Consider the following 16,541-nt stretch of genomic DNA (forward strand, 5'->3'; position numbering starts at 1 on the left):
GGTAACATTAGAACAATAGGTCCAGTAGCTGGGTCCCTTTTTCATGTTCCCAAGCTCTGAAAGGCATTTCTATTGCTGGTGTATTGTGTATCCTCACATCCACTGATGGTTTCTTTCTACCCAGTTGCAATTTCTTTAGATCTCAGTCAATGTTGAGATCCAGTTACGTAGTCAGCCTACGGTGCGAGGTGACTGCTTGCCCACTGAGTTTATTGGGCTGGTTTAAAGTGTGACTTAGAAGTCCCTTAGACTTTAGTTACTATTGTTTACCATAAACCATACTAATGCCAAATTCCTCTAAGCCAAAAAAAGGTAGCTGGACTTCTATTCTGCAAGAAAAGGCCATTTTCATACTTACTGCCTCTGTGCTCTTGCCCCTGCTCCCTCCCCCTGCAGCGCTTCCTCCTTACCCCTACCCTACAGAGTCTCCATCCCACCCCTAGCCCTCCCCTACCCTACCCTACAGTCTCCACCCCCACCCCTAGCCCTCCCCTACCCCTACCCTACAGTCTCCATCCCCACCCCTAGCCCTCCCCTCCCCTACCCTACAGTCTCCATCCCCACCCCTAGCCCTCCATACCCCTACCCTACAGTCTCCATCCCCACCCCTAGCCCTCCCTACCCCTACCCTATAGTCTCCATCCCCACCCCTAGCCCTCCCCTACTCCTACCCTACAGTCTCCACCCCCACCCCTAGCCCTCCCCTACCCCTACCCTACAGTCTCCATCCCCACCCCTAGCCCTCCCCTACCCTACCCTACAGTCTCCGTCCCCATCCCTAGCCCTCCCCTACCCTACCCTACAGTCTCCATCCCCACCCTAGCCCTCCCCTCCCCTACCCTACAGTCTCCATCCCCACCCCTAGCCCTCCCCTACCCTACCCTACAGTCTCCATCCCCACCCCTAGCCCTCCCTACCGCTACCCTACAGTCTCCATCCCTACCCCTAGCCCTTCCCTACCCCTACCCTACAGTCTCCATCCCCATCCCTAGCCCTCCCCTCCCCTACCCTACAGTCTCCATCCCCACCCTTAGCCCTCCCCTCCCCTACCCTACAGTCTCCACCCCCACCCCTAGCCCTCCCCTACCCCTACCCTACAGTTTCCATCCCCACCCCTAGCCCTCCCTACCCCTACCCTACAGTCTCCATCCCCACCCCTAGCCCTCCCTACCCCTACCCTACAGTCTCCATCCCCACCCCTAGCCCTCTCCTACCCTACCCTACAGTCTCCATCCCCACCCTAGCCCTCCCCTACCCTACCCTACAGTCTCCATCCCCACCCTAGCCCTCCCCTCCCCTACCCTACAGTCTCCATCCCCACCCCTAGCCCTCCCCTACCCTACCCTACAGTCTCCATCCCCACCCCTAGCCCTCCATACCCCTACCCTACAGAGTCTCCATCCCCACCCCTAGCCCTCCCCTACTCCAACCCTACAGTATCCATCCCCACCCCTAGCCCTCCATACCCCTACCCTACAGTCTCCATCCCCACCCCTAGCCCTCCATACCCCTACCCTACAGAGTCCCCATCCCCACCCCTAGCCCTCCCCTCCCCTACCCTACAGTCTCCATCCCCACCCCTAGCCCTCCCCTACCCTACCCTACAGTCTCCATCCCCACCCCTAGCCCTCCCCTACCCCTACCCTACAGTCTCCATCCCCACCCCTAGCCCTTTCCTCCCCTACCCTACAGTCTCCATCCCCACCCCTAGCCCTCCCCTCCCCTACCCTACAGTCTCCACCCCCACCCCTAGCCCTCCCCTACCCCTACCCTACAGTCTCCATCCCTACCCCTAGCCCTCCCCTACCCCTACCCTACAGTCTCCATCCCCACCCCTAGCACTCCCCTCCCCTACCCTACAGTCTCTATCCCCACCCCTAGCCCTCCCCTCCCCTCCCCTACAGTCTCCATCCCCACCCCTAGCCCTCCCCTACCCCTACCCTACAGTCTCCATCCCCACCCCTAGCCCTCCCCTCCCCTACCCTACAGAGTCTCCATCCCCACCCCTAGCCCTCCCCTACCCCTACCCTACAGTCTCCATCCCCACTCCTAGCCCTCCCTACCCCTACCCTACAGTCTCCATCCCCACCCTAACCCTCCCCTACCCCTACCCTACAGTCTCCATCCCCACCCCTAGCCCTCCATACCCCTACCCTACAGTCTCCATCCCCACCCCTAGCCCTCCCCTACCCCTACCCTACAGTCTCCATCCCCACCCCTAGCCCTCCCCTCCCCTACCCTACAGTCTCCATCCCCACCCCTAGCCCTCCCCTCCCCTACCCTACAGTCTCCATCCCCACCCCTAGCCCTTCCTACCCCTACCCTACAGTCTCCATCCCCACCCCTAGCCCTCCCCTACCCCTACCCTACAGTCTCCATCCCCACCCCTAGCCCTCCCCTCCCCTACCCTACAGTCTCCATCCCCACCCCTAGCCCTCCCCTCCCCTACCCTACAGTCTCCACCCCCACCCCTAGCCCTCCCCTACCCCTACCCTACAGTCTCCATCCCTACCCCTAGCCCTCCCCTACCCCTACCCTACAGTCTCCATCCCCACCCCTAGCCCTTTCCTCCCCTACCCTAAAGTCTCCATCCCCACCCCTAGCCCTCCCCTCCCCTACCCTACAGTCTCCACCCCCACCCCTAGCCCTCCCCTACCCCTACCCTACAGTCTCCATCCCTACCCCTAGCCCTCCCCTACCCCTACCCTACAGTCTCCATCCCCACCCCTAGCCCTCCCCTCCCCTACCCTACAGTCTCTATCCCCACCCCTAGCCCTCCCCTCCCCTACCCTACAGTCTCCATCCCCACCCCTAGCCCTCCCCTACCCCTACCCTACAGTCTCCATCCCCACCCCTAGCCCTCCCCTCCCCTACCCTACAGAGTCTCCATCCCCACCCCTAGCCCTCCCCTACCCCTACCCTACAGTCTCCATCCCCACCCCTAGCCCTCCCTACCCCTACCCTACAGTCTCCATCCCCACCCTAACCCTCCCCTACCCCTACCCTACAGTCTCCATCCCCACCCCTAGCCCTCCATACCCCTACCCTACAGTCTCCATCCCCACCCCTAGCCCTCCCCTACCCCTACCCTACAGTCTCCATCCCCACCCCTAGCCCTCCCCTCCCCTACCCTACAGTCTCCATCCCCACCCCTAGCCCTCCCCTACCCCTACCCTACAGTCTCCATCCCCACCCCTAGCCCTCCCCTCCCCTACCCTACAGTCTCCATCCCCACCCCTAGCCCTCCCCTCCCCTACCCTACAGTCTCCACCCCCACCCCTAGCCCTCCCCTACCCCTACCCTACAGTCTCCATCCCTACCCCTAGCCCTCCCCTACCCCTACCCTACAGTCTCCATCCCCACCCCTAGCCCTCCCCTCCCCTACCCTACAGTCTCTATCCCCACCCCTAGCCCTCCCCTCCCCTCCCCTACAGTCTCCATCCCCACCCCTAGCCCTCCCCTACCCCTACCCTACAGTCTCCATCCCCACCCCTAGCCCTCCCCTCCCCTACCCTACAGAGTCTCCATCCCCACCCCTAGCCCTCCCCTACCCCTACCCTACAGTCTCCATCCCCACTCCTAGCCCTCCCTACCCCTACCCTACAGTCTCCATCCCCACCCTAACCCTCCCCTACCCCTACCCTACAGTCTCCATCCCCACCCCTAGCCCTCCATACCCCTACCCTACAGTCTCCATCCCCACCCCTAGCCCTCCCCTACAGTCTCCATCCCCACCCCTAGCCCTCCCCTCCCCTACCCTACAGTCTCCATCCCCACCCCTAGCCCTCCCCTCCCCTACCCTACAGTCTCCATCCCCACCCCTAGCCCTTCCTACCCCTACCCTACAGTCTCCATCCCCACCCCTAGCCCTCCCCTACCCCTACCCTACAGTCTCCATCCCCACCCCTAGCCCTCCCCTACCCTACCCTACAGTCTCCATCCCCACCCCTAGCCCTCCCCTCCCCTACCCTACAGTCTCCATCCCCACCCCTAGCCCTCCCCTCCCCTACCCTACAGTCTCCATCCCCACCCCTAGCCCTCCCCTACCCCTACCCTACAGTCTCCATCCCCACCCCTAGCCCTCCCCTCCCCTACCCTACAGTCTCCATCCCCACCCCTAGCCCTCCCCTCCCCTACCCTACAGTCTCCATCCCCACCCCTAGCCCTCCCTACCCCTACCCTACAGTCTCCATCCCCACCCCTAGCCCTCCCCTACCCCTACCCTACAGTCTCCATCCCCACCCCTAGCCCTCCCCTCCCCTACCCTACAGTCTCCATTCCCACCCCTAGCCCTCCCCTCCCCTACCCTACAGTCTCCATCCCCACCCCTAGCCCTCCCCTACCCGTACCCTACAGTCTCCATCCCCACCCCTAGCCCTCCCCTCCCCTACCCTACAGAGTCTCCATCCCCACCCCTAGCCCTCCCCTACCCCTACCCTAGTCTCCATCCCCACCCCTAGCCCTCCCGGGGCAGCAGTCCCCATGTTCTATATGGTGAAGGGTCTCCTCTTACGTGGAGCTTTCCCTGAATCTCCCCAGGTTGGATGGGCTCTGCTTTTCTTCAGTTCTGTCACAACACAGTGACCACCATGGTGACCTTCTTTGTCTACATGCTGGTGCCTCTGTTCATAAGCTTACTGAGGGCAGGAACCCCGTCCTGGTGTCCTGCCTGGCTTTGTGCAGCTGGGCTGAGCATGTGACTTGGGTCATATGCACAGCTTCCTGGGTGTGAGATGAATGAGTCATGTGTCCATCCCAGTTGAGGTCACCAGAAGACAGCCACGTACTCTCCGCCAGCACGCTGTTTCCTTACACGTGCTCCCCGCGACAGGAAGAGGCTCTCAGTGACAGCAGCAGGGATGATACATAGAGACCACTTGGTGTCTGTGGGCGGTGCTCAGACTTCTATAAGTGTGCACAGCAAGGAACACATAGATCTCTGTGCTGGTGACCAGCTCTGACCCACTGCCGTGCACAGAAGACTGAAAAGCATCGTCTGAGTGCTGACGGTTCAGCACTGTACCCTGTTGTTCATGGGTCTGCGCTGTCTTTTATAAAGTTATATTTACTTGTATATGTATATGTATATATATGAGAAGTATATTTTTAGGCATCTTGCAAAAAATTGTTAAAATCTGCCCTTTCTTTTCAAAGTGTGTTGTTAGTTTGCAAGGGCTCTGTAACAAACTGGCTGGCTGAAGATCCCGCTCAGAAGCTCAGGGCGTCAGCAGGGCTGATTCCTGGGCTCTGTCCTCGCCCGCGGTGGCTGTCTCCTCCCTGTGTCTCTGCGCCACCCGCCCCGTCCCTGCCTTGTCCACATTTCCTCTTCCAGCGGGGATACCGGTCACACTGGATTAGGGCCTGCTCTAATGAACTCCTTTAGCTTCATTACCTCTTAAAGACCCCCATCTCCAAATAGCTATTCTGAGGTACTGGAGGTTAGGACTTGAACATATGAATGCGGGGCGTGTGCAACTCTGCCTGTCACAGTGCGGATTTTACCTATTTCATATACTTCTGTAGGACGGTTTACTGACTGAGTGTCGTGTGTGAGGGCATATTCTTCATTCTGTTCTTGTGTGTCAGACAGGAAGTCACTGCTCTTAGAGTTACAGTTTGATAGCCTGGGTGTGGCCACTTCTCCCAGCCATCAAAAGGCTCCTGCATTTAAGGGGTTAAAATGTACAGTGTTACAAAAAATAGGAAGGATGTGGTAAGTATACAAGAAAGAGAAAGAGATGTAAACATTAGCAGCTACCACTCCAGTGGAAATAATGCCTTCTGAATATAGCAAGTTCAGATACGCATGAAATTGTGTTAACATCGGTAATCAGCGTACATATTTTAACTCAGTGTATATCCCAATCTTTCCCTTCCATGAAGCACTCTGATAAACAGGAAATAGTAAAACTATAAAGTTAAGGCTCTGGAAGAAGTACTGTGAATTTGCACTTTGAATAAAAGGTTTTTCATTAAAATATGACTCATCTAGACAAGTAGAACTTTAACTTGTTATTCCCATAGCTAAATTATGAGAAATGAATTTCCCACAAAGTTTAGAAATTCTTGTTTAAAAATGTTACCTACAATTATTCAGAGGATACTTATTGTGTATTTTGTTTTCTTTTCTCCTTGTAACGTGCAGCTGATGGTCTTCGGCATCTTCCTGTGCCTGGATGCCTTTCTGTACGTGTTCACCTTGCTTCCTCTGAGGGTCGTCCTGGCCCTGTTCCGGCTCCTCATGCTGCCCTGCTACGGCCTCAGGTCAGTGGAACAGCCCTGTTTCAAAGGTTTAAATTATTTTTACTGTTTGTCGTTGCTAAAGTAAATAATTACATGGATAGGTTTTGCAGAATAGGGACAATTCATACACTTTCACTCACACTTTGGTTTTTAATGCATAAAGTGATGCTGTTTATCTTTTTAATAAATACTATGTATGTTTGTAAAATGTTTATACACACATTTATTTTCTGAATGATTTTGACCAGAACCTTGCTTTGGCCAGGAAATGAAGTTAAAAATGTAGGAGGCTGTGTGTTGGAGGTGTAGGAAGGGCCTTGGAGCTGAGGGTCAGGGACCTCACCGCCGCTGTGCTACCTCGCCCTGTACCTTTATGGTCTTGAAGGCCCTCAGCCACCGGGCGTCATCTGTGAGTGAGGACGAGGCCCTGGGTGGTAGGTGGGGGCAGGTGGTATGAGACTCTCCTCAGGAACCGCTAGGGCAGGGCTTCCTCCCCCATCCCTGCTCAGTCACTGAGTGGCCAGGAAGCCCGAGTGACTGATCGGAGGTGAGACTCCCTCTGACTTGTGAGGGGGAGCTCTTGAAGACCATTCCGAGTGGGGAGCATCGGACAGCCCGACTCAGCACTGGTGAGCTGGGGAGTGCGGGCAACTGCCCACTTCCCTCAGCCTGTTTCCCCATCAGTGAAAGCGTTATTGAGAGCCCAGCATCTCTCACCACAGAGGCTGCGAGGCGGTGAGCACACCCAGCGTAGTGCCTGGTTCACAGCAAACCAGAACACATGCTCCTTTCCTTCCCTTTCTTCTCTACCAGAACTAGGAACAGAAAGGTGAAAATGCAAAGCTTAGTGAGTCTTGATGCCTTATTGGGCCCAAGGTTAGGGTTTGGGTCTCACAGTTTCCGTTCCTGGTAGTGGTTCCTGGATCAGCACACCTCCACTCTGTAGGTGCGCCCTGTAACGTACCCTGCAGTCCTCGGCATAGCTACTCGGGGTGCGCTTCTGCACGCATCACCTCTATGGCAGTGGTACATCAGCACACCCCGCTCTGTAGGTGCGCCCTGTAACGTACCCTGCAGTCCTCGGCATAGCTGCCCGGGGTGCGCTTCTGCACGCATCACCTCTATGGCAGTGGGACATCAGCACACCCCGCTCTGTAGGTGCGCCCTGTAACGTACCCTGCAGTCCTCAGCAGAGCTGTCCGGGGTGCGCTTCTGCACACATCACCTCTGTGGCAGTGGTACATCTGCACACCCCGCTCTGTAGGTGCGCCCTGTAACGTACCCTGCAGTCCTCAGCAGAGCTGTCCGGGGTGCGCTTCTGCACACATCACCTCTGTGGCAGTGGTACATCAGCACACCTCCACTCTGTAGGTGCGCTCTGTAACGTACCCTGCAGTCCTCAGCAGAGCTGCCCGGGGTGTGCTTCTGCACACATCACCTCTGTGGCAGTGGTACATCTGCACACCCCGCTCTGTAGGTGCGCCCTGTAACGTACCCTGCAGTCCTCAGCACAGCTGCCCGGGGTGTGCTTCTGCACACATCACCTCTGTGGCAGTGGTACATCTGCACACCCCGCTCTGTAGGTGCGCCCTGTAACGTACCCTGCAGTCCTCAGCACAGCTGCCCGGGGTGTGCTTCTGCACACATCACCTCTATGGCAGTGGTACATCAGCACACCCCGCTCTGTAGGTGCGCCCTGTAATGTACCCTGCAGTCCTCAGCAGAGCTGTCCGGGATACATTTCTAATATGCATGACTTCTAGATACATTTCATTCCAAAAAGGCTTTAAAGTGCTGAAATGGACAGTAGTATATCAAATTTTGTTTAACTATAAAGTAGGTAACTATTCCATGATATATAAAATATATAATTAATAAAATTATTATCAATAACTAACCATAGAAACTGAGTTACAGAATCATTGGTGTCAACACATGGATTTATATATAGTTTTTGAAGACTAAGGTCATAGAAGATTCTCTTTTAAAGTACTTAAAGAGAATATACTTAAAATTTAGTCGGCATTGAATAATACATATAGTTCCTTTAAAAATGAGCCTTACTCAGTTTTAATAAGGAAGAAATCCTTCCAATATATAAGAAATCCTTCCAATATATGTGGAAGAATTTATTAATCATGATGATCATATTGTGAAAAGGAAGAGTAAACATTTTTTTGCAAAATCTCACAGAGTAAAACAATTGTAAGAATATCACATCATTGTTATATATGATACTTTTCATTCTGCAATCTTACTGTCCTTCCAGAATGAGAAAATTGTTATATATTTTGTTAATTACATGTTAATCAGATGGAGGATATTTTTAGGAATTTACCATCAACTTTAAGGTATTCAAGTACATCCTTTATACCTTTGGGAGAATTTTTTTTTTTTTTTTTTTTTTTTACAGAGACAGAGAGAGGGACAGATAGGGACAGACAGGCAGGAAGGGAGAGAGATGAGAAGCATCCATTCTTTGTTGCAGCTCCTTAGTTGTTTAGTGATTGTTTTCTCATATGTGCCTTGACTGGGGGGGGGGGGGGTTACAGCAGAGCGAGGGACCCCTTGCTCAAGCCAGTGACCTTACGCTTCAATCCAGTGACCTTTGGGCTTAAGGCAGTGACCATGAGGTCGTGTCTATGATCCCATGCTCAAGCCAGTGACCCCTTGCTCAAGCTGGTGAACCCATGCTCAAGCCAGACCAGCCCGTGCTCAAGCGGGCAACCTCAGGGTTTCGAGCCTGAGTCCTCTGCATCCCAGTCTGACACTCTATCCACTGTGCCACTGCCTGATCAGACAACCTTTGGGAGAATTTTTAAGAAGGCTTTATTTCATTGGCAAACCAATCTTTTAAGACCTTGTAGCATGGTACTTGGAATATTAACAAAGCTTAACCTCCTATACTATTTTTTTATCACTATTGGGAGTTCAGTAAAATCATAGCTATCTTTTTAAAACCACAAAAAGAAACCTAATAAGATATTACTACATATAAATCTTCACATGTGGTTATCTAACAAGGATGGGCACATAGGCATGCGGATAAAGGCCCAGGGAAGCTGCCTGACATGCTGACCAATGCCATGTAGGGATTTTCATGTCTACACGATGAGCTAGGTGACTTTTTAGCTGTTTTTGATCAACAGTGTGAGGCAAATTTGTGTTCTAGCCATCTTTAAGTGAATGGCTTTTCAAGACATGTCCTGTTCTGTGTGGCCGTTGGCATGATGAGGCAAAACATTAGAAGGACTCTTTTGGATTGGGTTCTTCCTTGGGTCTGTCAGCGCACAGTGGAGTGCCTGAGGGAGGGGCCGTGAGGGAGGGGCCGGGGGTTGTCCGGAGGGCCTCTTTTTAAGGCTCTTGTTTCGAGACCCATTTTGTTGTATAGGCATCTAAACTGTGTCATTTCATTGTGCCCCTCTTCATTTGGGGAAGCAGGGCACCAAAGTAGAATTCAAGAAGTCTTTTTATTGTCTGTTCTGAAAACTAAAAGGTTTTCTGGGAAATCTTCAGTCCTCTACTCCTATTTGCTTTGTTTTGTGAGTGGCCGATGGTCCCTGGAGCCAACCTTTCTTCTATATATTTTAAGATAGTTTTAATATATAAAGTAAAGATGACTGATTTTGTATATTACTTTATACTTCTTAATCTAAATTAATTTCAATCACATTTAAAAACAAAATCAGTGTTCTATTTTCAAGGTTTTGTAGCTACAATGACACTAGAGGGCAGCGTGTTCACTGTACGGTTAAGACCCCATCCAGTAAGTTTCCCTGTGCTAACGGTCTTGCTCTTTCTGCAGCTGGGGTCATTTTATGCCGACACTAATAAATACACATTATGTGTAAAATGTGAAATGCAGTTAAAATTATGCACCAGAACGTCGGCAATCTTGAGTGCTGTGTAGGCCAGATCACACAGACGAGGGAAACACTGTCTACGTTTTAGTGCCCTCATCACTTTATCAAAATGCAGTCATTTATGCTTATAATAAGTGGGTTGCAATTTATATTTCTCTTTGGGCAATTTAGAAAACAGTGTACTTTTGAGCATTGTTTTTTAAAGCCGCAAACTTGAAGTAATTTGAAACTTAAAATGTGAAAAATTTTATTAACCAATTATATTATGAAATTGTTAATATTAACTCTGAGAACGTTCAGATATTTAGGGGTGTAAGAGTGCCTTCTGCCTTCACAAAGTGTGATTATTCAGGAGCCCAGTTCCGCCTCCCTGTCCCCTTCCCCCAGCTGCACCCCGCAGGGCTCTTGCCCTGTCCTCCTGTAGCCGTGCCCCATTCCCTCTGTCCGGCCAGCAGAAAGTGCTCTTTCCTTCGTCTCACTTTATTTTCTTCAAAGGGATGAGAAGAAATTAAAGGGACCAGCAAAGAAGTTGATTATATTCTTTTATCTATTTTCTTTTTCTCTTCTCTATTTCAGTCTTCTTTCTGTTTAAAAAAAAAAAAAAAAAAGTTAATCTCTTCCTAGTCTCTGCGTTCTTTGAAATGATTCCCCAGAAAGGGGGAAAGGCTATTTGTCAGTCATCCAGATGCTGACATGAGAACAGTACCGTGCCTCTTTGTAGCCGCGTGCAGTCTGTCTCTGCGTCACCTCTGCGGTGGAATCCCATCGCCGCCTCTTCATGTTCGACACCAGTGTTCTCGCCTCCTCTCCTGGCAGTTTTATCTGGTACCCATTTGGGAGAGGCTTTTGAAAGCTGCCAGCCTCTTGGGTTTTCTGCGTTAGAATTTACTGTATTCTTTGAACGTATTTCTAAATCTTCTGCAAGCTTGCTGTGTTTTCTTGGATTGGGTTTTGGGTTTTTGCTCATGTGACAGCTGAGTGAGTAGACGAGGCCTCTCTGCCTTTCACAAAGGCTGAGGGCCAGGGCGCCAAGGGCTAGGGCAACGCTGCAGCCCCTCGTGGAAACCCAGCCGTCGTCACGATCGCTCCACCGGTGGGCGTTTCGCCAGCTCACTGTATTGTTCATTTCAAGAGGTTGGCAGGGTTATTAGCTTGACTTGGTGTGTTGTCTGCAAAGGATGCACTCACTGCTTTCATAAAATGTTTGCGTGCCCCCTTAGTAATCTCAAGAATGTGGCACTGAAAACTGTTCCTAATGAAGGAACAATCATGAAAAATCTTTGCCCCCAAATATTTTACTATGGTAGACCAAAATACATAGAGAAACACATCTCGTTCTTTCAAAACAGATTCAGTTATGCATTTTTTTCTCTTTCTCAGACAGGGTATCTCTTTAGAAAAACATTCCAGATACTTTGTGAGTTAGGATAATTTTTTAAATGATGAAAACATGGAAATTAGAATTCAGTCTTGATTCATTCTGTGAGGTATCTGTGTTTCTTGGAAGAATAAAAGTATTTTGTTATGCTAAATGAGGTATCAAACCTAATTTTTCTAGTTTTACTTATAAATTTTTCCTAATTTACTTATAAAGAATAATTAATTGTGTAAGTATTTTTAATTTGCCTGGCATCTTTGTGACTCTTTTTTCCTCTTAAAACTTGTGACTTCATTCTGTGTGTTAGAATTCTGAGCCATATTTGAGTTAAAAATTGAGGCTGATTATAGAGAAAAATACTACTATCTAGTACCAAGATCTGGTAGTTATTTCTGAAAACTTTTAAAGCATTTTAGACAGGAATAAAGTGTAGAGGAGGTTTAGATAATAAATGCTAAAGTATTTTTCTTTTACTCTAGAGCAGATAAATACGTGCAAATTTTCTGATGATCTCACTCTGGTTTTTAGTCATAACTTATTCTTGAACTTTTTTAAAGAGACTATTGTGTCTTTTTCTCTTGAATACTTACCTTATAGGAAAGCCCTTATGTCCCAGAAGAATTATGAATTTAAAATGCTTGAAAGTTTCTTAACCCATTGGGTTTCCTCTGTATGCCTCACTTCCTTCAGGATGGCCCTACCTGAAATTACACACATGCACACACATGAACAGGTTTTTCTCTTTTAGACGTAAGCCTTAATTTTGGCCTAAGTGCTTAATGCCACCCCTGTAGCACCTGTAGGAAGAGCTCCTGATAACTGTTTCTGGGGAAACGAGTGAGTGTTATTTCCTCACCAAGGCTGACCCGTGTGGCTGGTGTGTGGAGAGCACTGTGTTTGTTGTATCAGAGAGTCCCCGTACCAGCAGGTGGTGTTGTCCCTTGTTTCCTCACCTGGCGCGCTCTGTAGCGTAGCAACATTACAACCTTCTCTCTTTCTTTCTCTCTCGTAAATCAGACCGAAGGGAGGAGCACTTTCACTTCCTTTATAGAATGGAATGTGCTGTCACAGGGACTCCTTGTGGTGAGTAAACCCTGATTTTTCCTTCTATTCTCTTGGCCAAATTGACATCAGTACAATATTGGTTATAAGAAAACAAACCAACCAACCAACCAGCACAGCAGACATACCGTCTGGTAACAGACCCCTTCTGAAATGCGAGGTCCCCAGTCCGTGCTTGCTGGGAGCTTTGTCCACGGTCTGCAGGATTTGCCCATGATCTCACCCACCAGGAAAGTCCCTTGGTAAAGTGATCTTTAATGACACTTGTTGGGCCAGACTTGACGGCAGGCACTTGATCCCCAGGCCACAGCGGTCAGCTGAGCCTCGTTCTTCCGTGTGAGCAGTTCTTACTGTGTATCACTCCAGACACCCAGCCTGGCTGGGTAAGGCCAGTTACTCTCTTGTAGTATATTTGAAATTATTTTAAAGCCCAAGGGAAACTTGAATCATTCAGTTTAAGCATTTAGTAGTTATTATTCTACTGTATGTCATGAAAACTTACTAAGAATTAATATTTTCAATTATCTAATTAAGGGAAATGTCTTAATCTCAATACTTTATTCCAACTTAACTTTAAAATTATAGAGGGCCTTACCTTTCAAATGAGAACTACATTTAATATTTTACATTTTTCATTTTATGAGTATTTGTATTTCTTTATTTGTTAAATTATAGTATAAATAGCTTAAAATGTGTAAAGAGATAGAGAAAGAAACAAAGCTCCAGCCTAAATAGTTAAATTTTTTTTTTAGAGAGAGAGAGAGAGAGAAAAAAAAATTGATTTGTTGTTCCAGTTATGCAGTCATTGGTTGGTTCTTATATGTGCCCTGACTGGGAATCGAACCTGCAGCCTTGGCCTTTCAGGATTATGTTCCAACCATGTTACCCGGCAGGGCAAAGTAATTTATAACGAAGTATCTCATGATGCATACCTTGGTGTAGTTCACACCGACTTGAAAATGAACTAGGCAGGGTTATCCCATTTCTCTTGCTCATTGTGTTGCCTCCTCTTCCTTCCTGATCTTTCTGTCTGAGGCCAGTTTTTACTGGTCAGCATGTTATCCTCTGCTACACAGGAGGAAGAAGCCTACCTTGGTCATCTTTGTCTACGATATTCTGTTCCCACAAATCTGGGAGCTTTTCGAAACAACGGGGACGCTTCAGTTGGTAATTGTTCAAATCTAATGGAAATATTTGAGTATAAGATAAAATGTAGAAATGTAAAACATTTCATTTCTAGAAGAGCGATGTAACTGAAAATTTAAAACAGGTTTAAGTTCTGTTAAATATCTGGCTTAGTATTATCTGGATTACGATAAGTCGCAGCCAACCTGTAAATTAGATTAGCGGGTTTTCACTCTGTTCAACAGCTTATTCTGCTTGTTTCTGTGCTTGCACGGGGTTTTCACCATTTGCAAAACGAGCTGCCAGTAACTACTTTTTAACAGGCATTTATAAAGAAGAACTTTGGCCTGAAAGTATTGTTCAAAAGCCAATTTAGAGTTGATTGGCAGGGCTGCGGATAAGCTTCTCACAGAGTTGGAAATGCTTATCAGAGTGTCATCTAAAAATACCCTGGCCGAAAAGCGAACAAATCCTGGGACGGGGTCAAGTTGTTACAAACGAGGCAAACAGTTTGGGGTTAGGCGTTTTCTTAATCAGGCTATGAGACATACACATGTCTTAAGATGCCACCTTGTGAACACTTGCTTTATTTTTACAACTATCCTTTTTCATTAACAGGCACATGACCCGTTTTTCTTAAGAGTTCTGCTTTTGTGTTTTACTTGACTAATACACCTTATTTGGAAAATCAGAATCCTCTCTCCAAAATCGACTACTCTAGACTTTCAGCAGATCCTTCGTCTGTGGTCCTCCTTTGTCTTTTTTTTTTTTTTTTTTTTGGAAATAAAGAGCAAAAATGATGGATATATTTGTTTTTTAGCACAATAGAGTTTCCAAATGAGGTGGCCATGCAGTGGTAGGTTATACAGTATGAATCCCACTGAGAGATAAAAGGTGCCAAGTTGTTGATTTCTAAGGGAGACCTAGCCTGGCAGATGGCAGTGAGGAGCACGCCTGCGGGAGCCAGGCTTCCGGAGCTCAGACCCTGCTCCCCGCCCCGGGACCCCAGCTGCCCCGCTGCGGCACTCTCCTGACTGCTCCCCGCCCCGGGACCCCAGCTGCCCCGCTGCGGCACTCTCCTGACTGCTCCCCGCCCCGGGACCCCAGCCGCCCCGCTGCAGCACTCTCCTGACTGCTCCCCGCCCCGGGACCCCAGCCGCCCCGCTGCGGCACTCTCCTGACTGCTCCCCGCCCCGGGACCCCAGCCGCCCCGCTGCGGCACTCTCCTGACTGCTCCCGCCCCGGGACCCCAGCCGCCCCGCTGCGGCACTCTCCTGACTGCTCCCCGCCCCGGGACCCCAGCTGCCCCGCTGCGGCACTCTCCTGACTGCTCCCGCCCCGGGACCCCAGCCGCCCCGCTGCGGCACTCTCCTGACTGCTCCCTGCCCCGGGACCCCAGCTGCCCCGCTGCGGCACTCTCCTGACTGCTCCCCGCCCCGGGACCCCGGCTGCCCCGCTGCGGCACTCTCCTGACTGCTCCCCGCCCCGGGACCCCGGCCGCCCCGCTGCGGCACTCTCCTGACTGCTCCCCGCCCCGGGACCCCGGCCGCCCCGCTGCGGCACTCTCCTGACTGCTCCCGCCCCGGGACCCCAGCCGCCCCGCTGCGGCACTCTCCTGACTGCTCCCCGCCCCGGGACCCCAGCCGCCCCGCTGCGGCACTCTCCTGACTGCTCCCCGCCCTGGGACCCCAGCTGCCCCGCTGCGGCACTCTCCTGACTGCTCCCCGCCCTGCCCCGGGACCCCAGCTGCCCCGCTGCGGCACTCTCCTGACTGCTCCCCGCCCTGCCCCGGGACCCCAGCTGCCCCGCTGCGGCACTCTCCTGACTGCTCCCCGCCCTGCCCCGGGACCCCAGCTGCCCCGCTGCGGCACTCTCCTGACTGCTCCCCGCCCCGGGACCCCAGCTGCCCCGCTGCGGCACTCTCCTGACTGCTCCCGCCCCGGGACCCCAGCCGCCCCGCTGCGGCACTCTCCTGACTGCTCCCGCCCCGCCCCGGGACCCCAGCTGCCCCGCTGCGGCACTCTCCTGACTGCTCCCGCCCCGCCCCGGGACCCCAGCTGCCCCGCTGCGGCACTCTCCTGACTGCTCCCCGCCCCGGGACCCCAGCCGCCCCGCTGCGGCACTCTCCTGACTGCTCCCCGCCCTGCCCCGGGACCCCAGCTGCCCCGCTGCGGCACTCTCCTGACTGCTCCCCGCCCTGCCCCGGGACCCCAGCTGCCCCGCTGCGGCACTCTCCTGACTGCTCCCCGCCCTGCCCCGGGACCCCAGCTGCCCCGCTGCGGCACTCTCCTGACTGCTCCCGCCCCGGGACCCCAGCTGCCCCGCTGCGGCACTCTCCTGACTGCTCCCGCCCCGGGACCCCGGCCGCCCCGCTGCGGCACTCTCCTGACTGCTCCCGCCCCGCCCCGGGACCCCGGCCGCCCCGCTGCGGCACTCTCCTGACTGCTCCCGCCCCGGGACCCCAGCCGCCCCGCTGCGGCACTCTCCTGACTGCTCCCGCCCCGCCCCGGGACCCCGGCCGCCCCGCTGCGGCACTCTCCTGACTGCTCCCGCCCCGGGACCCCAGCCGCCCCGCTGCGGCACTCTCCTGACTGCTCCCCGCCCCGGGACCCCAGCTGCCCCGCTGCGGCACTCTCCTGACTGCTCCCGCCCCGGGACCCCAGCTGCCCCGCTGCGGCACTCTCCTGACTGCTCCCGCCCCGGGACCCCAGCTGCCCCGCTGCGGCACTCTCCTGACTGCTCCCGCCCCGGGACCCCGGCCGCCCCGCTGCGGCACTCTCCTGACTGCTCCCGCCCCGGGACCCCGGCCACCCCGCTGCGGCACTCTCCTGACTGCTCCCGCCCCGGGACCCCGGCTGCCCCGCTGCGGC

At 52.5% G+C, this 16,541-nt stretch overlaps 1 protein-coding gene across 1 annotated transcript in view; it reads left to right on the top strand.

Annotated features, from left to right (window-relative positions):
- Nucleotides 1-16,541, top strand: part of TAPT1 (transmembrane anterior posterior transformation 1) — a 64,679-nt gene that overhangs the window by 23,305 nt on the left and 24,833 nt on the right. Inside the window, exon 3 of the mRNA XM_066279170.1 lies at nucleotides 6,146-6,264. Within this exon, the coding sequence (XP_066135267.1) occupies nucleotides 6,146-6,264 (119 nt within the window). The remainder of the gene's footprint in view (nucleotides 1-6,145; nucleotides 6,265-16,541) is intronic.

The sequence above is a fragment of the Saccopteryx bilineata genome, chromosome 5 (assembly GCF_036850765.1).
Source record: "Saccopteryx bilineata isolate mSacBil1 chromosome 5, mSacBil1_pri_phased_curated, whole genome shotgun sequence".
NCBI classification, from domain to species: Eukaryota; Metazoa; Chordata; class Mammalia; order Chiroptera; family Emballonuridae; genus Saccopteryx; species Saccopteryx bilineata.